This window comes from Poecilia mexicana, unplaced genomic scaffold, assembly GCF_051168715.1.
Source record: "Poecilia mexicana isolate PSO_F unplaced genomic scaffold, ASM5116871v1 scaffold_14, whole genome shotgun sequence".
Taxonomy (NCBI): Eukaryota; Metazoa; Chordata; class Actinopteri; order Cyprinodontiformes; family Poeciliidae; genus Poecilia; species Poecilia mexicana.
Window position 1 is genome coordinate 25477063 of NW_028263383.1, and position 22311 is coordinate 25499373.

At 48.0% G+C, this 22311-nt stretch overlaps 3 protein-coding genes across 4 annotated transcripts; 2 read left to right on the forward strand and 1 right to left on the reverse strand.

The window, feature by feature from the left end:
• The first annotated feature begins 1198 nt into the window (after positions 1-1198).
• pwwp2a (PWWP domain containing 2A) lies at positions 1199-8970 on the forward strand. Of its 2 annotated transcripts, XR_015765255.1 has the most exons (3): positions 1199-2013; positions 3223-5111; positions 6989-8970. XR_015765255.1 is itself a non-coding variant. In XM_014988391.2 (2 exons), the coding sequence occupies exons 1-2, from the start codon at positions 1202-1204 to the stop codon at positions 4823-4825; spliced, it is 2415 nt and encodes an 804-aa protein (XP_014843877.2). In that variant the 5' UTR covers positions 1199-1201; the 3' UTR covers positions 4826-5800. The 2 variants fall into 2 exon arrangements, 1 of the variants encoding a protein (XP_014843877.2); XM_014988391.2 differs by lacking the exon at positions 6989-8970 and having other exon boundaries at positions 3223-5800.
• Positions 8971-9612: 642 nt separating this feature from the next.
• slc23a1 (solute carrier family 23 member 1) lies at positions 9613-16948 on the forward strand. Its single transcript, XM_014988394.2, has 14 exons — positions 9613-9671; positions 11465-11620; positions 12337-12494; positions 12562-12650; positions 12733-12800; positions 13417-13598; positions 13687-13807; positions 13885-14041; positions 14125-14272; positions 14348-14453; positions 15221-15350; positions 15431-15574; positions 16046-16141; positions 16424-16948. The coding sequence occupies exons 1-14, from the start codon at positions 9654-9656 to the stop codon at positions 16690-16692; spliced, it is 1842 nt and encodes a 613-aa protein (XP_014843880.2). The 5' UTR covers positions 9613-9653; the 3' UTR covers positions 16693-16948.
• Positions 16949-17377: 429 nt separating this feature from the next.
• On the reverse strand, positions 17378-22025 carry LOC106918542 (uncharacterized). The gene is made up of 3 exons (XM_088012541.1): positions 21460-22025; positions 19572-19746; positions 17378-19234 (listed from the first exon to the last, which is right to left on the reverse strand). Exons 1-3 carry the CDS (start codon positions 21796-21798, stop codon positions 17778-17780), a joined length of 1971 nt encoding a protein of 656 aa, XP_087868667.1. The 5' UTR covers positions 21799-22025; the 3' UTR covers positions 17378-17777.
• Between the last annotated feature and the right edge of the window lie 286 nt (positions 22026-22311).

Below are 22311 nucleotides of genomic sequence, written 5' to 3' on the forward strand. Positions count from 1 at the left end.
AGATTATTATGCTCCCCATTACATCTTGAGATATCAAAAGGGTACGTTGTGACACTGAAAGGCATCAGAAGAATTAATAAATCTGTTTTTTCATCAGGTTCTGGTCCATGTGAACAGAACTGTCCACTTACTGTCTAAGATTAGAATAAAGACTTTAGACCCTAAGCTTTGTTTTAAACTGAGCTGCAGTGACCCGGTTCAGGTTCTGTTCAGTCATCATCTGTGTTTTGATCCATTCAGGATTCATTCCCCTACAGTTAGCTGGTTGATGGCCCAGCTGGAATTGATATTGAGTGGTGTGGGAGGAGCTTGCTTTCTCAAACAAATTCCCTATCTACCTAGAGCCAGTTTCCAACAGCAATTCACCCCGAGAGACAAACAAACTCGTCTCTCGACGATGTACAAGAGTGCCAAAACACATCAAACAGACTGAAATTAATCCTGGTAACTTCACGTTACATCAAGTTCAGGTTATGATGGTGAGTAAACCAGACATTTACTGGCTTAAACAAGTGGCAGTAGAAAGAAGTAACTCCCATAAAACAGGAATAAAACCTCCTTCAGGACCAGAACCTGGATTAGCGCAAGCAAACATCTTCTACAACCAAAGCTTTGAGAAGTCAGATGCTGTCAGAGAAAACATTGACTTTCTATAGGGAGAAGCAATACATGAGTGACTCCTTCATAGTTGAGAAACAGTGAAGCAGATAAACTGTGAGACTGGAAGAACATATCTGGATGGAGAATAGAGAATATGTGGATGGTGGCAGCAGTGAAGGAGGAGTCACAACATCTTATCTGCTCAGATGAATCCAGCCTGATTGCATCAACAACAATTAATAAAGTGGAACATTTTAATATACAGATGAGATGTAGGTTTATGATCAGCCTGGAGTTCTTTATTCAGTTATTTAATCACATCAGTCACGTGATCCTGCTGCTGGATCCTAACGGGTCGTCCCGCCGGAGATCCGGTGGGTTTCATAGAGAGAAGCTCCGACCACAGGATGCGCCGCCTGTTTCACCGGCTGACAAACGATGCGAAGCCATAGAGTCTCGCTGAATCAGCCAATCACAGATGGCGCTCTGCCCCGCTGTTATTAACTGACAGGACATCGGACCAATCAGAGCAGCTCTAGGCGAGAGGCCGCGGAGCAGGAGGGCGGGGCTTCATCGCCACTCAGTAGATCAACGGAACAAAATGGCGGCCGTGGCTGCGGAGCCAGGAGCTGCGGTTCCGACCACAACACTGTCCGAGAGTCCGCCGGAACCCGGACCGTACAGCCCCGCACATCACGAGATTCCGGCGGAACCCACCGACGGCCCAGAATCAGGACCAGGCGGGAACCCAGACAACGGAGAATCCAGGGAGAGCCGCCATGTTGGTCCGGAGCAGAACCCCGGGGCGGGACCGGTTTTACCCGCGACAGACAGAACCACAGAGGGTCAGCTGGACCGGAGCGGGACCACAGAGGATGTGTTGAACCGGAGCGGCGTCCACCCGGACCAAACCGCGACCACAGGCCTTTCGAACCTCCCGGTGGACTGCAGCGGTTCTGAGAGGGTCTTTCCCGGACTGCCGAACTCAGACAGTACCAGTACCTATCAAACCATTCCCCTGGACCCGCAACCCCCCGCAGTTTTTCTGCACTCGGTTCCGGACCCCGCTCCGGTCTCTGAGGCCGGTCTATCTCTGGCCGAACCGGCAGAACCTACCGAGACCACGGAACTGGACCGGTGCTACACGATTCTGGAGCAGGAGGAGTTGGTACCTGGACCTGCGGAGGATTCAGTTTTGGATGAGAACTCAGAACCTGCCAACGGGTTCTGTAAGAGCTCATCGGGACCGAAGCACGAGGATAGCTCTGGGTCGGAACCGAGTTCTGTGTTGGACCTGAGTCCTGGTACCGAGGTCCGAGTTAGCCTGGAGCACGTGATCGATGACGCGCTGGTGGTGTCGTTCCGGCTGGGGGAGCAGGTCTTCTCTGGGGTTCTGATGGACGTGTCCAAAAGGTACTGATCACACCCACAACACCCACAGCAGGTTTCGTATTGTTGTGACCAGAACCCAACAGGGTCAGAACAGAACTTCTGATGCCATGTGGGTTTAGGATCAGTGGTCAGAACCGACCCGGTTAGTGGTTGGTCTTGAAAAGTTCTGTTGGTTTCTGACTGGATCCATCCATTCATCAGTGGAGGACCTTCTTCTTCTCTGGTGTTTTTCCAGTAGCTGAGCCAGTGTCGGGTTCTCCACATCATCTCCAAGTTGTTGTCTCTGCATGAGGATCTCCTCTGATAGAGCTGGTTCTGAGAGAACCGGATCGCCAGCATTGTTTTGGTTCTGGTTTCTACATGGGTTTAAAGGTCCAGAACCTTCATCAATTGTCCTCAGAGCTTACAAACAGAACCAACATGGTGTCCTGCTGAGTTTTGGGTCATATTTGATGTTCTTGAGCACCAGAGGCAGAACCTCCACAGCAGAGGTCTCCCAGTCCAGTCCTCAAGGGCTACCATCCTGCAACTTCTATATGCATCTCTGCTCCAAAATGTCTGAATTCCCTCAGCAGCGTTCATTCAGCTCTGCAATAGGCTGGGAACAAGCAGGTTATTTGATCCAGGTGTATTTGAGCAGAGATGCATCTAAAAGTTATATTTTGTAGCCCTTGTGGACTAGACTGGGAGACCCCTGATTGACAGAACCTCTACAGACCTTGGTCTCAGTAACAGCTCAGCCAGCGTGGTCTCCAGAGAGAGACTGGTTAAGGTCGGCCATCTATGGGTCAGAAAAGTTAGGTAGGTAGTTTATTGATCATGAAGGAAATTATCTGGCCCATTCATACAGACAATAAAATTAAAGAGCCACTAGATACAAATGAACTATTAAAAAATAAATGATGATGCCAGCTTTGGCTCTGATGGCTCTGGTTGGTTCTAGTTGGATTCCTCTCATCCAGCGCTGCAGGAATACTCGTTGGGTTAGGGTTTTGACCCTTCCAGACCAACTGATGACTCGGCAGGTTTTGGTTCAAAAGTTCTGGACCAAAAACGACAATCGGATTGGAAGAGAGCTGAGTCACAACCATTCAGACTCTTCAAAGCTTGGTGTTGCTTTCTCGGTTGTCATAGGGTTTTGACCCGGTTCTGATCCAGTCGATTCTATTGATCAGATGTTCTGGTACCAGCTGTTGTTCTGGTTCTAACAGTACTGCCCTGTCTCTGCAGGTTCGGACCTTTCGGGATTCCTGTCACCGTGTTTCCCAGACGAGACAACCGCTGCCGTCCCGCGGCGTCTCTGCAGACAGCTGCCACTAGCGATGGGCCGCATACTGAGCTGGATGAGGCAGCTGCCCCCCAGCCCTGCGGCCCCAAGCCACCGCCGCTGTTCCAGGAGGGGGCGCCGTACCCACCGCCTCTGTTCATCAGGGACACCTACCAGCAGGCCTTACCTCAGCCGCCGCCTCGCAAGATCAAGAGGCCGAAGCGGCGCTACCGCAGCGAGGAGCCCACCTCCATCATGAACGCCATCAAGCTCCGCCCCCGCCAGGTGCTCTGTGATAAGTGCAAAGGTGTGGTGGCGTCAGGCGGCCACCGGGAGGCGCGACGGGGGGAGGAGGCGACACGGCGGCGCCGACCAGCGGACGCTCCCATGTCCTCGGAGTTGAAGCGTCTGAAGATGGACGACAAGTCGGGGCGCAGTGCCGACAAGCGGTCGTCAGGGTTACCAGGGCCGCAGTCCTCGCGGCGCGTCCTGAGAGGCGTGGTCTCCTCCTCTTCCTCGACGGCGGCATCCGGCCGGATGCGACTGCAGCTGAACTCTAAGAAGGTTTTGACTCCGGCGCCAGACCGGCCCGACGCCCGCAAGGTCCTCCAGAAGTTGGCTCCACACCGCCGGCCCAAAGACCAGAACCAGGACCGTGGCAAGGCGGTGACCCGGGCTGCGGCACTGCAGAACCACGGCCAGAAGGTCCACTTCACTCGCCGCTTGCAGAACCCGGGCGGTGCCGCCGTCCCTGCGCCGCTGCCACCCAGAATGCGCCTCAAACCTCAAAGGTATCGTACCGACGACCCAGCGCCGAGCTCCGCCTCTGAGGCGTCGCCTCGACCTGCCGCAAGCCCCACCCCCTCGCCGCCAGCTCCTCCCACCCCGCCCCCGGCCGTTGTCGCCATAGAAACGAGTGACGGAGAGGCGCAGGAAGGAGCTGGCTGGCAGGAGGCGGAGCCTCCCCTGCCGTCCTCCTGCTCCCTAGACTCCTCCCACTCAGAGTGCAGCTCCACAGAGACCTTTGACCTCCCGCCCCCTGGGGACCCGCCCTCGTCTTCTTCTGCCCCTCCCCCAGCCCCTCCCTCCTCTTTCGTCCCTCTGTGCACCCCGCTGGCGGGCGAGGACGAGGAGGACGGCGACCTGAAGCGCCGCAGGAAGTCGTCCACGTCCTCCTCCTCCTCGTCTTCGTCCTCGTCGTCCGTCTTCTCCAAGTCCGTGTCCAAGTGTCTGCTGCCGGATGGCCGCACCGTGTGCGTCGGTGACATCGTCTGGGCCAAGATCTACGGCTTCCCCTGGTGGCCGGCACGCGTGCTGGGCATCACGGTGGCGCGCCGCGGCGACACGGGGCTGGCGGTGCGGCAGGAGGCGCGGGTCTCCTGGTTCGGCTCGCCCACCACTTCCTTCCTGCCGCTGGCGCAGCTCTCGCCCTTCCTCGAGACGTTCCAGTCGCGCTTCGACAAGAAGAGGAAGGGGCCGTACCGCCGCGCCATCGCCGAAGCCGCTAGCGCCGCCAAGCAGCTGACACCCGAGGTCCGCGCGCTGCTCACTCAGTTCGAGACGTAGCATAGGCCCCGCCCCTATTACACTTGGCCCGCCCCTTTCGTTCACTGGGAGGAGCCAACCCAGACTAATAAAGACTGTTTCCTGTGTGGAGAGGAGGGGAGGAGCCTCAGATGGCAGGGGGCGGTGCTTAATCTACCACCTGGTCAGGTGGCAGCATTTCAGCTCGCTGATGTCATCATTTATCAGGAGATTCAAAGCGATGATTGGCTCACCAGGCTGACATCATGATGACATCACTCCTACCTGACCTGTTGTAAACACTAATCTCTCATCAGGCTTCATAATGGTGAGGTCATCGATCAAAATGGCTCACAGTTTTATTTTTGTATCTTTTGATGACGCTCTGGCGCCCCCTTCAGGTCCTACTGGGGCTTGAAATGCTGACACACTGACATCACTTCCTGTCGAGTTTGACTGAAATTATTTGTACTTTATTTTGAAGTTCTGTTTAGACGTTTAACTGTGAAATTGAGTGTGGTCCAAACTGAGGCTGGGGGTCCAGAACATGGTCGGGAGTCACACACTCCAGTCCCTAGTGTGCTTACATCATCGCAGCTGCGTTTGATTGACTCCAACAGTCAGTTCAGTTCATTGGTAAACTGGGTCCCTTTAAACTGGATCTCAACTGGTTCCCAGTAAGGTGGGTTCCAGTAAACAGGAAGTAGTTTTAGCCAATCAGATTGTCCGATGTAGCTCTTGGGTCCTCCTGGTTTACGTTCAGAGACGTTTTGTTTTGACGTCTCACTCGTTCTGTGTTTGGAGCCCTGAGCCTGAGTTCATGGACCGGGGACAGGTGGGACATGTGGGACAGGTAGGACACACTGACTGTTAGCCAGACGAGGATGATGAAGGTGGATCTTCTCTCTGCTGTGACTGTCGGACTCTTTTTACCGTCTGTTTGCAGATCAGAGACTCTGACCAGTGTACATGTCTTTCTGTTTGAATCTGTTAATAAACTGTCCAACTGCTCTTTAACCATGGTGGGCGTCATCATTTCCGCGGGCGCCATTACTTCCGTGGGCGCCATTACGTTCCCCTCTGTTTGACTGCCGGTGCCTTGCTCATGGGCACGCCTCAGACTTTCTCACCTGCAAACAGATGTTGGGTAAACTGGTCTGCAGAGCGGCTTCAGAGTGAGAGAGTCCCAGCAGGCACTGGCTGAATCAGTCTGTAGAAAGTATTCATGCCTCTTCCATATACTTCTGAGGGTTTCAGATCATCAACTCATGTTAGCATCAGAGAACCTGAGAAATTAGCAGGTTTTCTGTGTGGAAAAGTATTCACACCCTGATTGCAGTCCCATCAAGTGTTTCCAATGGGAACGAGTTTCCCATTGGAAACTGGGTGAACTCTGAGCCCTGCTCTTCTGGAGGCTTTAATTCAGACACGAGGGTTTTCCAGCTGGAGGAACTTGTTGGGAGTCAGGCTGCAGCGTCTCTGGTTAAATACCAGGCTTTTACTAGGCCACCCCATATAAATATGTCATAGTTAGCTCTGTCTGTAGATTCCTGATGTCCCTCAGCTGATCCGCTGTAGATGTTCCAGACCTGCAACTCCTAGACATGTCCCTGGTCCAATTTTCCTGTGTCTTATTTACTATGTCAGTTCCAGCAACAGACGTTCCTCAGCGATGTAGCAGTTAGCACTTAGTTTAACTGTTAGAGGTTAGTTGTTAGTATTTAGCTGTTATTGTTTAGCTGTTATTGTTTAGCTGTTAGCTGTTATTGTTTAGCTGTTTGAGGTTAGCTGTTAGCTGTTAGGGGTTTTTCATGTTCTCTGGAGGTTTTGCATGTCAGAGCTGCTTCTGGAACTCTTGTGGCCTACTTCCTGTTGTCAGGCAGGTTCTGTGACCTCTGGGTTGCGGAGGTCAGGCTGGTTAACTGAACCTCAGGCCCAGGTTGGTTTTGAGCTTTTTCCTTCAGGGATGAAATCACGATTTAAAAACTTTTAGCTTTTATTCAGGTTGCTTTTGTCTGAGATGAGTTGATGATCTGAAACAGCAGCGAAGCTCACACCTGTGTCAGTGGGCGCAATTTATTGTGTGACCTGAGCACAGGATGGAGAGCAGCTTTACCTTCGGGAAGCACCTGGTTCAGACCGAGCCAATAATAAATGAATTGATGATGTGGATAAAGTGTAAACAGCCTTTCTGTGTCTCTGCAGCGCGCCGCTGAAGAGCTGCTGACGCTGGAGGCCGGCTTCACGCAGGGGGCGGGGTCTGAACACACATGGACATCAATAATCAATATTTAAGGCAGAGTTTATATTTATGAAGAAAAATCAATGTATTGATCTTACTGCTGTGTTTCCATGGATACTAGGTTCAGGTTATAGGTTCTTGCGTCCTTCAATCAGAAATTGATCAGTTGATCAATCAACCAGTGAATCAACTCAGCTCGGCCTGGATGGAGAGTTTCCTCACCTGCAGACACCATCTTCAGTTGGAACCAGCAGGTGAGGCTCCGCCCCCAACCCCTCACCTGGGTGTGGCTCCAGGTGAAGCGGTGGGCGGGCCGAGCAGCGGCTCCACGCTGCACAGGTCAGAGAAAACAGTCGAACGAAGTAATAAGTTTTTTGTTTTGGTTTTGAATCGGATACAAATTATTAAACTGTCGGACCAGATGTGATTTTCATCTTTATTGATCGGGTTTATGTGACCTAGAAATATTTCTGCTCGAAATGCCAGAGGCTTAGTGACATTGTGGAGGCGCTGGGGCCAAACACGGACCTGGCATGGTCAACAGCGATCTGAAACACGCAGACGCTTCCTTCCTGCTGCGGCTGAAGGATTTTCTGCTGCGGCAGAAGGACTGTCTGTTGTGGCTGAGGGACTTCCTGCTGCGGCTGAGGGACTTCCTGTTGCGGCTGAGGGACTTCCTGTTGCGGCTGAGGGACTTCCTGCTGCGGCTGAGGGACTTCCTGTTGCGGCTGAGGGACTTCCTGCTCAGAAATGAGCCGCAGAGAACAAGACGTCGAATGCTGGGTTTGGGTTGAAGTCAACACAGTCTGTGATGTACTGGGAACCAGCATTGGAACCAGTCTGGCAGGACCATCCCTCACTCCCCTGAATGATACCCTGGGCAGGAAGACCGCCTGCTTCCTGTTCCTCTCAGTTTCTGGTTCTGATTGGATGCTTCAGGCCACGTGACCAAGGAGTTTCTTCCTTCTTCACGTCCTCATCCTCGCTTCATCTGATTCTGCTGGTTGTTTTCAGCTCATTTCAGTCTCATGATGGTTCCTCTGGTCCAGTTTGGTCCAGTTTGCTTGTGCCTATTCTGTTCCTTTTCTCTGGTATGGTTGGATCTGGTCCATTCTGATCTGGTCCAGTCTGGTCTCTGTCCTCCAGCTCCTTGTCTGGAGGCGAGGCAAAGCGTTGGTGAATTTTGGTCCCATGAGTCAGTTCTCCAAATCAGCCTATCAGAGAACAGGTTTTCTAGCAGCTGATTCTCCCAGTTACTTGTCAGATCTGCCCAGTTCCTGGTCCAGTCAAAGTATTTCAGTGGGAATTTCAGAGTTAATGGATTTAATCGGGCCAGAACGGATATTTAAACTGGTTTGGTCTGAAATGGTTTCAGTGTCTGAATTTATTTCAATATTATCTGATTAAAGCTGCTATGTAGTTTCATCTGGTCTAACCTGGTTAAAACATGTTTAAATTGGTTTCAACTGGTCTGAACTGGGTATTAATGGTCTGAAATAGGTTAAATCAGTTGGAACTGGTTCCACAAAGTTTAACTGAACCAGTAAACAATCTTCTGAACTGGTGAGAAGTAGATTAAATGTGCCTGACATGGTCAGAACTGGTTAAAACCAGTTTGAACTGGTTTAACTGGTCATAACTGCCTGACCTTGTTAAAACTTGTATAAACTATTTTGAACTGGACTGAAGTATGTTGAGGTTAATACTGGTCTGACCTGGTCTCAACTGGTTTCCACAACGTCTAAAATGTTCTAAACATCTCAGCATCCTGTGATTGAACCAGTGGGAACTGGTCTGAACTGGTTTTAACTGGTTGTCTGATGACTTTTTTTGAAGGTTTGATTTTTTTCTTATTTTTGTTTGAGTTGAAAATGATGCAAAGAGGAAATTGTTTTAATATTGTTTACGGATGGAAATGCAATAAAAATGCTGCATGTGTGAAACATTTTCCTGTGTTGGTGGGTTATTGATCAGGGGTCAGAGGTCATATCCTGATGATGTTTCCCACCTGCTGTCCACGAGGTTTCAGACTCACTTTCGATAAAGAAAGAAATCAACTTAATTAACTTCACCAGGATGATGATGAAGATGCTGTCTGAGAGACATCAGCGCGACAGTTTCCTGTCCTTCACCGTGATGTCACACCGCCGTGGTGTCTCGGTGGAGTCGGCCATGATGAAGGGAGGCGGAACCAGTGAAGAACCAGTATAGAACCACCTGAAAGCTGCCTCCAACAGCTTCCACACCATTCCAACTCCAGCTGAATCCAAGTCCATCTTTTGTTCTTCATGTTGATCCAGGAGGAAGACCTCTCTGCCTGACGAGTTTCCTGGTCCGACTATCGGGCCATGACAGAACCCTAAGGTCAGAGGTCAACAGGAAGCCTTTTGTCTGCTGAAGCAGTTTCAGTCACAGCTTCCTTCCAGGTCTCACAGCGAGAGCGGCTGGTGATGAATGTGTGCTGCTCTCAGCTTCTTCCTGTCCTCGGGGCTGATGATTGGCCCCCCCAGGTGAGCTCAGGTGTGAGATGGGTAAAGGTTTCTGTGCTGATGGTTAATAATCTGTTAATAATCTGCTGGACTTTATCCTGAAGCCTAGAGTTCCTTCAGACGGACGACTGCAGCTCAGATGGAGGACGACACCAAGGTAAGGTATTCACGATTCTGATCCTGGTTCTGGTCCTGATTCTGGTCCAGGTTGGGTGAGTTCTCAGAACTTGAGGTGAGGCTTTCAGGGCTCAGAGTTAAACTTTGTTTAAGCCTTTCCAGTTTGATCAGATGACCACTCTCATTCAGAAACAGCTTCTGTGAAGAAATATTAAATCTGTGACAAACAAAACCTTCAAACCGTCCAGCTTCAGGTGTCAATGCACCTCTGGACACACAGGAACACAACACCTAAAGCAGGTGTTGTGTACCTGTCCATTCTCAGAAACACGTGCGCCTTCCTGGAAGTGGTACCGAAGTTTGTTTGCTCTGAATAGGGTCACAGTGACACAAACAGCGGTTTATAGTCCATGCCAATGATTTACACAGTTACTGCATTCCTCAGTCAGTTAGAATCACCTGGAATCACAATGAGAACCAATCATTTCCTTCTGTTAGGTGAATCACAACAAACAAGCATCTCCTTCCTGCTTTTAGTGAAGAGGTTGAGTCAGAACCAGGAGCTGCTAGTTAGCTACTAAGGGCTAACTGCTAGCCAGCAGGTCATCATCAGATTCCTGCTCTGCAGAATCAGGAGTTGTTAGCACAATGGTACAGTGGAAAAACTTAGCAGCAACTGTTGGTTCTCTAAGGGTCAAAGGTTATCTCCAAACAACCTAAAATCCATCGTTCTTCAGAGGAAAACACCTCTGTCAGTAATTCTTCTCTTCTGCAAAGGTTTGAACCAGCACCTTCCTGCAGTTGCTGTCGGTTTTATTCCGACATTTCTGTTCTTTCACAGGGAGCTTCTTGCTGTTTCTTGTCGTTTCTGTCCCCACAAAGGCGTTTCTGGACGTTTTTGGCCATTTCTCTTTGTTTCCTGCCGTTTCTGGGCATTTTTGTTATCACACAGGCCGTTTCTTTCTTTTTTTTTTTTGTTCCTGGCCTTTTCTGGCTGTTTCTTGTCGTTTCTGTTCCTGGCCATTTGTTGGCATTTCCTTCCTCAAACAAGTTGTGTTTGGCCATTTCTTTTTGTTTCTGGCTGTTTCTGTTTTCACACAGGCCATGTTTTTGTTTCTGACCCCTTCTGGCCTTTTCTGGCTGTTTCTTGCAGTTTCTGTCCGGCCACAGAAAGCTGCCAAGCTGATTTGGAGAACTGATTGTTTCCATTTTCTGCTCTTGCAGCAAGGCAGACTCTGGAAGAACTCTGGTCAGAACATCAACAGCGACTAAACGTTGTTCAATGTTTGATTGGCAAATAAAAACATAAAACGTATTAGTTGTGTTAGGAATGCATTCTTGTTTTCTTCTGTTTCTTGTTGGACACAGGTAGATTTTACCTGCAGCGCCATCTGCTGTGAGGGTTAGCTGAGACTGGCTGCTGATTGGCTACTGCCTCTCAGGCTGGGTTTTTATTGGTGAGGAGAACCAGCTAGTGGATTCATACTGATATGTTTATCCTGCAGGGTGAATTTAAAGGCAAAGTTCTGCTCATTCAGCTTCCCTGGGTTTCTCAGACAGGAAAAAACTCCTTACTTTTAAAAGTCTTCAAGGGAAGCTGAACAGAGAGGCAACTGCTCCTACTTTCCGAATTATCTGGCCTCAGTGTTTTGGACCTGGAACAAAACTCTGGACCATAAGAAGTGGATTCAAAACTGCTGATGTAGAAAAATCTGTTTTCTCAGAACTAAACCGTTTCTTCTGCAGTCAGCATTTTATTCTCACTAAATATTCCTGAACTCCATCTGTTAAACCTGAATACTTGGTCAGGCTGCTGCGTCTGTGTCCAAACAGAGCCGGGATCACCTGGAAGATGGACGAGGCCGCAGGCCGAGCAAGGCCGACTCATCCATAAACCAGCCAACCAGAGCAGAGAAGGCGGGACTAGACATGATTTACACCATTGAAGACGTCCCACCATGGTACCTGTGCATCCTGCTGGGACTACAGGTGAGAATCGGACTAAACCGGTCCAGTTCCACCCAGAACGGTTCTGTCAGAACTCTACAGACCATAAGGGGTCAGGTGGGATCTGACTGGATTATTCAGTTTACTTTGTCTTGTTCTTGATGAATCCGTCACAAAGCAAAGATGTTCTTCAAACAGCCTAAAAATGTTCAGTCCATTTAAATCCTGTTCAGGAGTCTGATCCAGTAAATCTGGAGGTTCTGACAGAATCCTGCTGGAGCCGGCTTTCCCTAAAATAACTTCTAATTATTCTTGGCAGCAATAATCAAATAACCAATGAAGTTGTGCAATATTGAAGAGTTTTAGGTTTTCCTCCCCCAGAGTTGATTTCCAATCAGTTTTATTTGGGGCGTTGCCAAGGAGACCCTGTGGTTGGGTAGCGGATCAGAAGTGCCTTCCTGTTCGCGAGGCTGAGTCCTTGATCCTTGACTGGGAAGCAGCTCCATCACAGTGGGTCAGAACCGAACTGTAGCACGGCCAAAACTACCAGCGGTTGATCAGTTTCTTGAGACCAGAGAAGTTTCTGAGTCTGACATTGGTTTGGCAACGTTGCACACCGGAGCAAAATTCATTTTAGAGACAGCTGGTTACTTGGATCAAAACTGCTCATCAACTGCCCATTGGGGGCGGAGCCACCATTTGGGTCGCTGAACTTTCTGCTGAGACTGAAGGGTGACTCTTTTCTCATTGGTTCACAGCATTACCTGACATGTTTTAGCGGCACCGTGGCAGTCCCATTCCTTCTGGCTGAAGCTATGTGTGTCGGACAAGACCAAAACACTGTGAGTCAGCTGATCGGAACCATTTTTACCACCGTTGGAATCACCACACTGATCCAGACCACCATTGGAGTCAGGTAGGTCTTTGCTGAAGCTTCAGGAGAATATGACAAGCTTAAGACTAAAGTGAGTCTGTGCTTCCAGGCTTCCTTTGTTTCAGGCCAGTGCTTTTGCCTTCCTGATTCCTGCTCAGGCCATCCTCGGCCTGGACCGCTGGGCGTGTCCCAGTGAAGGTGATGCTTCATTTCTGAGCACTGATGCTTTGTTTCTGTAAGTAAACATGGTGAGCCTGACATTTATGGGTTTTATTTCCAGATGTGATTTATGGGAACTGGAGTCTTCCCCTCAACACCTCCCATGTCTGGCACCCTCGGATCAGAGAGGTATGATGATAACCCAGGTGGTCAGGCATCTAGATGTGGGTCAGGATTAATGAAATTCCCGTTTTAAGGGTTCACACTGAGGCCAAGTTCACTTTTGACTCATACCTTGGTAGAATCTCTGCATCAGGAACCGTAAGAACAAAAACAAAACCCATCAAAACTCTGGTCTCTTCAGACAACTTCAACAAGTCCTTAAAGAAGACTAAAGTCTAAGGGCCTGAACCTGGTTCAGACAAGGTCATGACAAACTCTAGACTGGACCAGAACTGGACCTCTGCCTCTCTACTGGAGCCTGGTTCTCTTCTATTGATCAGAGTCAGAAGTCGCCAGGTTCTGCTGCAGGTCTGATAATAGAAGACATTACTCAATCTTGTCAGACTTCAGTTTAGTTTAACACTGCATTGTTAAGGTAGTTCTGATCCATTTAGTATTTTATGGCACAGACTCTTGGTGGAGTAGAATGTCACCTCTGAAACCCCACAATGCCCTCCTGGCCAGCCTGCATCTCCTCAGCTGGGTCAGAGGCAATTCAGTCTTCAGGGTCTGAAAGATTCTGTGATGTTTCTGTTTTCTATAGGAGATGTTTTGTTTTGTTTTGTCGTTTGCTTGTTTACAGATTCAGGGAGCCATTATCATGTCGAGTCTGGTGGAAGTTGTGATTGGTTTCTCTGGATTACCCGGTCTGCTATTGGAGTACATTGGTCCACTCACCATCACACCAACCGTCTCCCTGATCGGTCTGTCCGTATTCACCACCGCTGGAGACAGAGCTGGGGCCCACTGGGGCCTGTCTGCTTTGTAAGACACCTGTCCACCTATCAGCATCTCTCGACTTCTCAGTTTGAAACACGTAACCCTTAACAGACATGTCTGTTTCTCTCTACAGGTGTATGTTACTAATTGTGCTGTTTGCTCAGTACCTGAGGACAACATCAATTCCTGTTCCTGTTTACAGTAGAAGAAAAGGACTGACGTCCACCAGAGTCCAGATCTTCAAGATGTTTCCTGTAAATGAGACTCCACAGAGGCGGTGAAGTCAGCGATGACGTGATGTAGTGATATTATCCTCTGAATCTCGTCTCAGATCATCCTCGCCATAATGCTGGTCTGGCTCGTTTGTTACATTCTTACTTTGACTGACCTGCTCCCTAACGACCCGGATCGCTATGGACACAAAGGACGGACCGACGCTCGTGGGGACATCATGGCGTCAGCTCCCTGGTTCAGGATGCCCTACCCATGTAAGGGATTCGCCAAGGAAACGCCCCTGATGTAATGAAGACACAGGGCTGATGATGATGATGATGATGGTGATGTCCCATAGGTCAGTGGGGGTTGCCAGTGGTGACTGTTGCTGGCGTGTTGGGGATGCTGAGTGCCACCATGGCGGGGATTGTGGAGTCCATTGGAGATTATTACGCCTGCGCCCGTCTGTCAGGTGCCACGCCGCCACCAGTTCATGCTATCAACAGGTGAGTCTGGAAGTTGGTGGCTGACTCCGCTCCTTTGCTGTTCAGGTTGTTGATTTGCCTCATTTCTTGTTTCAGGGGGATCTTCACTGAGGGAATCTGCTGCGTCATTGCTGGTCTGTTAGGGACAGGAAATGGATCGACCTCCTCCAGTCCCAACATCGGAGTCCTTGGAATCACCAAGGTGAAAATCTTCACCAGGATAAATGAGGCCCTTCTTTATCTGGTCAGATTACTCCAAGTTTTACTGGTTCCAGATTAACTGGTGCAGGATTTACTGGTACTGGGTGGTACTGGCTACTGGTCCATTTATTACTTGTTCTGGGTTATTGATCATAGGGTTTAATGTTCTGCTCTATTTAAATGCATTTTGTTTATTTAGTGTCAATTGACGTCACGTCACCATGGGAGCAGAGTGTCTTGTAGTTTCTGGTCACCACTAGGGGGAGTGTCTTAGTTTCATGTGCTGATTCCAACAAAGGCAGCTATGCGGTTATTTAAGGCCAGTGGGTGTTGCTGATGAAAAGGGGAAACAATTTTGTATTGTGCTTAAACAGTTATCTGGCTTGTTCTTAATAGAAACGTAAAGATGAACGTTCTAGTCTTGGTCAAAAATAAGACTGAGGTTCTTTATTACTGGAGATGAGGTGAGTTTATGTTTTGTAAACTCTGGATCCACAGACATCTTCTGACTTCTTGAAACAGGTCGTTACTATTTAAATGCTCACATACTTGATTAACAACTATTTTCTCAAGAATTATAGATTAGAAAGGAAGATTAGATATAGGTCTCCAATTAAGCCATCTTAACTGAGAGAAGATTTCTAAGTAAAAGTTAAATTACAGCTAGCTTAAAAACTGGTGGTCCATGTACTAAGGAGAGGTTCATCATATCTAAAATAGTGGCTGGAATCAAAGAAAAACATTTTAAATAATTTAAAATGTGTGCAGGTGGGCAGCAGACGGGTGGTGCAATTTGGAGCCGGGATCATGTTCATCCTGGGAACGGTTGGGAAGTTCACGGCTCTGTTTGCCTCTCTGCCGGATCCCATCCTGGGAGGAATGTTCTGCACATTGTTTGGTGAGTCACAGGTTCTTTCAGCTCAGGTGAGTTGATGAGGTCATATTAATCCTTTTTTTTTTTTTTTTCTTCATCCGTAGGTATGATCACAGCTGTTGGTCTATCAAACCTGCAGCTGGTTGATTTGAACTCTTCCAGAAATCTTTTTGTTCTCGGGTTCTCAATGTTTTTCGGCCTCACGCTGCCAGCATACTTGGACGCACATCCGAAAGCCATCAGGACAGGTGAGTGTGTTTACCTGAGAATGTTGGTGTTCATTAGAGATTTTTTGTCATTGTTTTAATATTTTCCTTGATTTGCTGCTTTGAGTCCCTCAATTTAAAAGATAACTGCTGAGCTGACTCCCCCTGCTGGTGGATAATGAAATGACACCAGAGTTACACACTGCTAGCAGCTGCAGCTGCATCCATGACCTCCAGTCACCTGTCCTACTTGTTTTCGTTACCATGGCAGCTGCATCTTGTGGCTGGCCAGGCGGGTTCAACTGGACTTCCTGACCAATCAGTCGTTCTACAGACCAGAACTGGACCTCAAGCCAGTTCTGATTTGGAAACTGATTCAGTTTCAGTGTGAATAAAATCTGGAGTCCTCCTAACTGAACGTTAGAGATACTTTTGGTTGGCTGTACTGGTTTTCATCTGGAGCTGCTGATTGGTTTTCATCTGACTTTAACGATTCTCTCTCTTCTGGTTCAGGTGTTGTAGAACTGGATCAGATTCTGACAGTTCTTCTGTCCACTGAGATGTTCGTTGGAGGTTTTCTGGCTTTTTGTCTCGACAACACAATACCAGGTGAACAACAACCCAACCATCTGTTGCCAATAGCAGCAGCTGATCAGGAGCATTTTCAGCTCTAGTCTTCAAGGAGAACTTTCTACAGAATGTTTCACAGAATTTCAGTTTTTATATGAAGCCTCTACAAATACATAAAAGCATTAAGTGCCTTTGATTAAATTTATTTCTTAAGAAAACCAATCCAAAAATATTACAAGAATGGAACCCACAAAACCTAAATATTGTGGAAAGATGGAGCTGGAGTGATATCACACACCTGTTTTCTTCTTCTGTGTTCAGGAACGAGGGAGGAGCGAGGACTTGTGCAGTGGAGCTCCTCAAGCACCGCCCCCACATCAGGCCCCGCCCCCTCTCCAGGCTCCACCTCCTATGACTTCCCTGTGGGGATGGGCGTGGTCAGACGGACCCGCTGGCTCCGCCGGTTCCCCGTCTGCCCCACCTTCACAGGTTTCAGGGTGCGTGAGGAAGATCTGCCCCCGGAAGGGGAGGAGATAGCGGGTCAGGGAGAGGAGCTACCAGATGCCCCCCTGCCAAGCACCAAGGTGTGACAGTGATGTCATCATGCTAAGCCAATGAGGTTGAATTTAATCAGATTAAAAATGCAGGTTCTTCCGGATAATTGAGCAGAAGGTTCATCTATCAATATTATTGATTAAATTATGGTTCCTGGAGCTGGACTCATGACAGCTTCCTGTTTCCTTTCTGCTGTAGCTCCAACTCCTCCTCACCTTTATTGTCAGAACCGGTACTAAATGTTCGGGTCAGAAGATTGTTAGGTTTTCAAATAAAATGTATTGAACTGTGTTTCTGGTGATACTCTAATTGAACTTTACAAATAGCGCCCCCTACTGGTCAAAAGCAGCCAAGTTACTCAAGAATCAACAAGTTCTCATCAGGATCTACATGAGCCCGGTTCTGTTTGGACCGGCCATGTTGACAGTTCCATAGAGTTCTGATGCTTTAGTGGAACCCGGTTTCAGAGGTTAGGTCTACTTTCTGGAACCACGACTGAACTCTGACCTTTGGGCTTCCTAAAGGTCAGGAACCATAACCCTTGATTCACAGAGATTCAACTTTCACCATAAGAGCCTCTTCAGTTCTGATCGGTGGAACCAGACTGCCCACATATCCAAGAAACAACGAGTCCAGTTCCACTACCATGTTAACTTAAGAATGTGGCCATCTCAAACAAGATGATTATCAAATTTAAAACGTAAGAATCTTGAGCACAAATTTGATCACAATGGTTAATTTACTCAAACCTGCAACTTCAAAGATTGACATTGAAAGAATGAAAATCTGACATTTTTGATTTCAGCACAGATTTCACATTAAACAAAGTTTCAGGCTTATTTTATGAACTCCACTGCTTTTCATGTTGAAGTTTTATTGACATTTGATAGAAATGAAGGAGTCAGTAAAGCTCAGAAGCAAAGGGTTAACCCTAACCCTGAAGTCCTCCTCTGATCACATTACGGTTTGTCAACAGAACTTGTGATGAACTTTGACCTCCTGAGAAGGAAGCTGCTGCAGCAGAGACGGCCTATTTAAAGTCCTTTGGTTTCCAGTTTGTTCTTGTCACTGACATTAAACATTAATTAGAAAACTAAAATCTAGAGGAGCAGCTGGAGCTTCAGGTGTGATGAAGGATCATGGCGACATCATCATGAGGTGTTGTCATGGTAACAGGTAGGTAGGGGCCACCGTACAGCAAGGGCACGCCCATCACTGGAAACTGAATGACTGGCAGGACTGTTGGGTTGCCCCCCAACATGGGGGGGGCGGAGCCTGCAGGTAGGAACACCTGGACAAAGCGTCCAGTTTCCGGGTCCAGCAGCAACTTCCTCTGAGCTGCTGGACCGGCGTCCATGTAGAAGCCACGTTGACTGCTGGCGTCTAACACGAGGTGACAGGAAGCAGGCGCACTAAACAAGACTCCCGGTGCTGCAGTGGAAACCAGGTCCTTGCATACCTGGCCAAGTGTGAAAGTCTGTGAACTCACAGGTAAGGGCTGCTGTGGCGGTTGAACCTGTTCACATCTCCCAAAGCTCCTGCGGTCCGGATCTCCGCTGGTTTCAGTCCGATTTGAAGAGTTATCCCTGACTTTGATTGGACTTTTGTCAGGGTTCACCAACAGGTGGGGAGGAGCTGGGGGATGGTGGTGGGATGGCATGCAGGTCAGAGGAGGGTGAATAAAGGGGATGCTTCTCAGGTTGGGTTGCAGCCTGTAAAAACAGGGATGGAGGAGCTGGATGGGAGCCAAGGGAGAAGCTTCACATCGGGTGGAGCGCTGACTCTGGGTGGAGCATGGACGGAAGTGGAGCTCTGGGGCAGACTCAGAGGACTTCTGTTTCTGGAGATCGGGTGGTGAGCGCTGCAAGGGGGCAAAGGAGACTGCAGCTGTCTCTGATTGGTTCAGCTCTGAAGGGACATGGCGGACAGGTTGGACATGGTGGACGGGTTGGACATGACAGACGGGTTGGATGTGGCGAATGGATTGGACATGGTGGACGGGTTGGACATGGTGGACGGGTTGGATGTGGCGGACATGGTGGACGGGTTGGAAGTGGTGGACGGGTTGGACAGGGGGCGTGTCTTCAGACTTGTCCATTGGATGACTGTTTTGTTTCTCATTTGCTGCTGGACGGCTGTCAGCGTCGTCCTGTTGCCTGTTCTGTGATTTGCTGAGAGATGCCGTAACCATGGCAGTATGATGTTTACCCTCTGCAGCAGGGTGACGTGAGACGCTCTCCTCCTGGCCAATAGCGTTGCAGCTCATTGAGTTCATGCTAAAAGCTTTGCTGTTGTTGAGGCTGTTGAAACTCTTCACATCTCTGACCAGGTGCAGTGGAGCTTTGGATGCACCTGTCTTCCCCTGCTGTTCACCCTGCTGCCCTGCAAGGGGGGCAGGTGGAGCGGGTGGGGCAGGTGCTGCCTCCAGCTTCTTCAGGCTGTTAGTTGTGCTGCTCTGCTCCACCTGCATCTTCTTGGACAAGATGTTCATTAAGAGGCTTGACGCCATCTTTGTTTTACTTTCATCCAGAGAATAAGATTTCTGAAGGCATCGCCGGCTTCCTTCCAGCGGGAGACCTGAAAGATCAGAAAACTGGATCAGAACTCAGTCTGGCACCAGATCAGGTCACGTCTGAACAGGGAAGCAAGTTTAATCTAGTTTACATGAAATAATGAGCAGCAAAAGGCTTTGAGGACAAATGGCTGATCAGCTTCACAACTCAGCATGGAAACCTGATGACCAACCAACCAACCAACGAATCATCCAATCAACCAATCCATCCTAAGTCATTGTTGTATTTCTCCTATGTTTCAGTAATGACCTTGGATGAACTGCTGCTGTGTTTTAGGATTACATTGAAATTATTTTCTAAGTATCTGAACTCCATCAGTCTATAGACAGAGAAGCTTTTACCGCTATTGGCCCCTGCGATGCGGCCTTTGTAGACCCTGTAGCTGGCAGCCTCGCCGCTGGCTGTGGGATGCGTGTGCAGCGATGCAGGCATGCTGTTCTGGCGTAGAAATGAAAATGGACGGGAATGTCTTTCGGTAACTCCTCCCCTCTCAGGAGGGTCGTCCTTCTTCATCACCTGTTCAGGTAAGCAGACAGGAAGACAATTGTCATGGTGCAGGATCCAGTTTCTACAAAGACCGTATTGTAAGTTTTCTTTTTCAAAGCACCGGCTCTAAGGATCAGTTTCATCTGATCTGCTCTGCAGGAACTCCAGCAGACTTACCTGGATCTATAAACAAATACAATAAATCTAATCTAATCTAATCTATCTGATCTACATCTATGGCTGCCTTGCTAACAGACTGAAGGACTGAGGGTTGACCCAGGAGGCAGCAGGAGTTCCTCAGGGTTCTGGACTCTCACCATTCCTTTCTCTCTCTGCTCTTCAGACTTCCAGTAGTCTCTGGTTCAGAAATGGACCAGAGGACTGAGAGCTGCTGGACGCTTGGTGGCATGGAGGGAACAATCAAATAATCTCGGATGGAAACAAAACAAAAGAAATGATTTCAGAAGAAACAGGGTCAAAGGTCACATTCTGTTTCCATCACTGAGAAGAAGTGGAGGAATATAAAAACCTCGGAGTTCATTTGGACAGACAGGAGACGCAGCAGAGAAACGTCTAGAGGAACAGAACGTCTGCTGACAAACTAGTTTAAACCACGACATAAAGAAAATGTTGACAGATGGTCAACGTGTTCTAATTCAACCAAATATGATTTAATGTTTGACCACGACAGGCGAAAACCAAAACAATTACAGCTGTAAGTGCATGACTTTGGAGTAACTGTACCCGCTGGTCTCTTAAAGGGACAGTGACCACAAAATGACAGGGTGAACAGGAAAGTCAGGAACTTGAACAAATTATGGGAATGTAAAATAAACCTTGTGATGGACGGGTACATGTCCAGTTGTCCCTGCCTTTGGCCCAGTGACTACTGGAAATGGATGATGGATAAATATCTAAATGTTTGAATGTTTTGTCTTTTAACCTGTTTGGAATCAGTGTGGCCATAAAGAGGGAAATGGCAACAATGTGCATTCTACCTGAGATCTGCAGCTCTGCACTAAGACGTGTGTAAATATTCAGGCATTATTTCCATAAAACCACATGATTCTGTAAAACGTCCTCTGGACGGATTTTAATGAGAACAGCAGAGTGATAGGTACTTTTTCTCGAACCTATATAAAGAACCACAGACAACGTATATGAATTTTATGACAAAGCTTTTGCAAAAGGAGAAATCTCCATCAACAACTTCTTCAAGCCGTTCACAGAGAGTTCTGATCTCCTTCCACACGAGCCCCTGTTTTATTGTCCAAGCAGAACAGCCAAAAGGGGCAGTCAGGAAGAACAACAAAGGTCGTAAAACTTCTAACCTAAACAAACCAGCCAGGTGTGATATCTGATCTACGGTCTGAGCTCAGTTCAAATCTCGGTCAAGCTGTTAGCAAAACAAAATACAACTGCTCACAGGCAGTTAGGAGGTATTCTGATTGATAAGAATTTAGGGTCTGGGAAACACAGAGTTAACTGTTTCACATGAAGATGAAACAGACAGTCCTGACCTCCAGGTCAGTTCATACACACATAAGGAAGAGAACACTTTAATCTAAAAATTACAACGATCTATAGACTGAATGTGAACTAAAGTAATAACATAATGATAATACCGAAAATTCTCTAACACAGAGGGAACCTGAATCACTTCAGGGATCAAATCTGATGAAAGAATGTATTTATGTTCTGTTCTCGGGAAGATAAATCAGTGACATTGTCAGAAAAACTCACCTGTGTTTCCATGGTTACGCACGCACAATCTAAGCCACTCTCAGGCTCCGACTCTTCATCGTCCGATTGGAGAATAACGGAGGGAGAGAAGTGCAGAGACAGATCCTCCTCAGACCATTCGCTGCCTTCATCCGCCTCATCATCATCCCTGCTGAAGATGTCCAGGTACTCCACTTCCCTCTCACCTGTCCAGGTGACCTCCGACCTCTTGTCTGCAGGAACTAGCGAACAGGGAAGGATCTGTGGGCTGGAGCTGTGATGAGGCAGCAGGTCAGCCTCAGCGAGGCCATGTGCACCAAGGTCCTTCCTTGCTCCTCTTCCTCCCTCCAGGACGCTCATAGCTTGTTTCTGTGGAGGAAAAAGATTTTTTTAAAAACCCATTATGCTGGTGTTTGGTGTTAATGATGGGCTGGTGTTTGGTGTTAATGATGGGTTTACTAGAAACTTTAACTGATTTCTACAGAAATATTTAAACGGCTAAATTACCTTCCATGTTGTAACTATCTAGTTTATAGCATTAAGTCGATATTCCAGTTTAACTTTCTATATTTATTATTTTGTCTTTATAATTCTTCCCAGAAAGTTCTGCACTTCATCCTCATGTTGTCATGATTAATCACTAAGATTACCTTATTAGTAATTAATCATCTTATTGGTGTTAGTCATCACTAATAACACTGATTAGTCACTAATAACGCTGATTAATCAGTAATAAAACTGATTAATCAGTCTAATTACTGTGACTCCCTGCTGCTGACTTTACATACATTTCTTCAGAGTTTAAATCTCAGAGTTTCGGGTTCTGTGGCTCGGTATAACTTCAACTCAATGGGAAAAAGTTCTGAAGCTGAA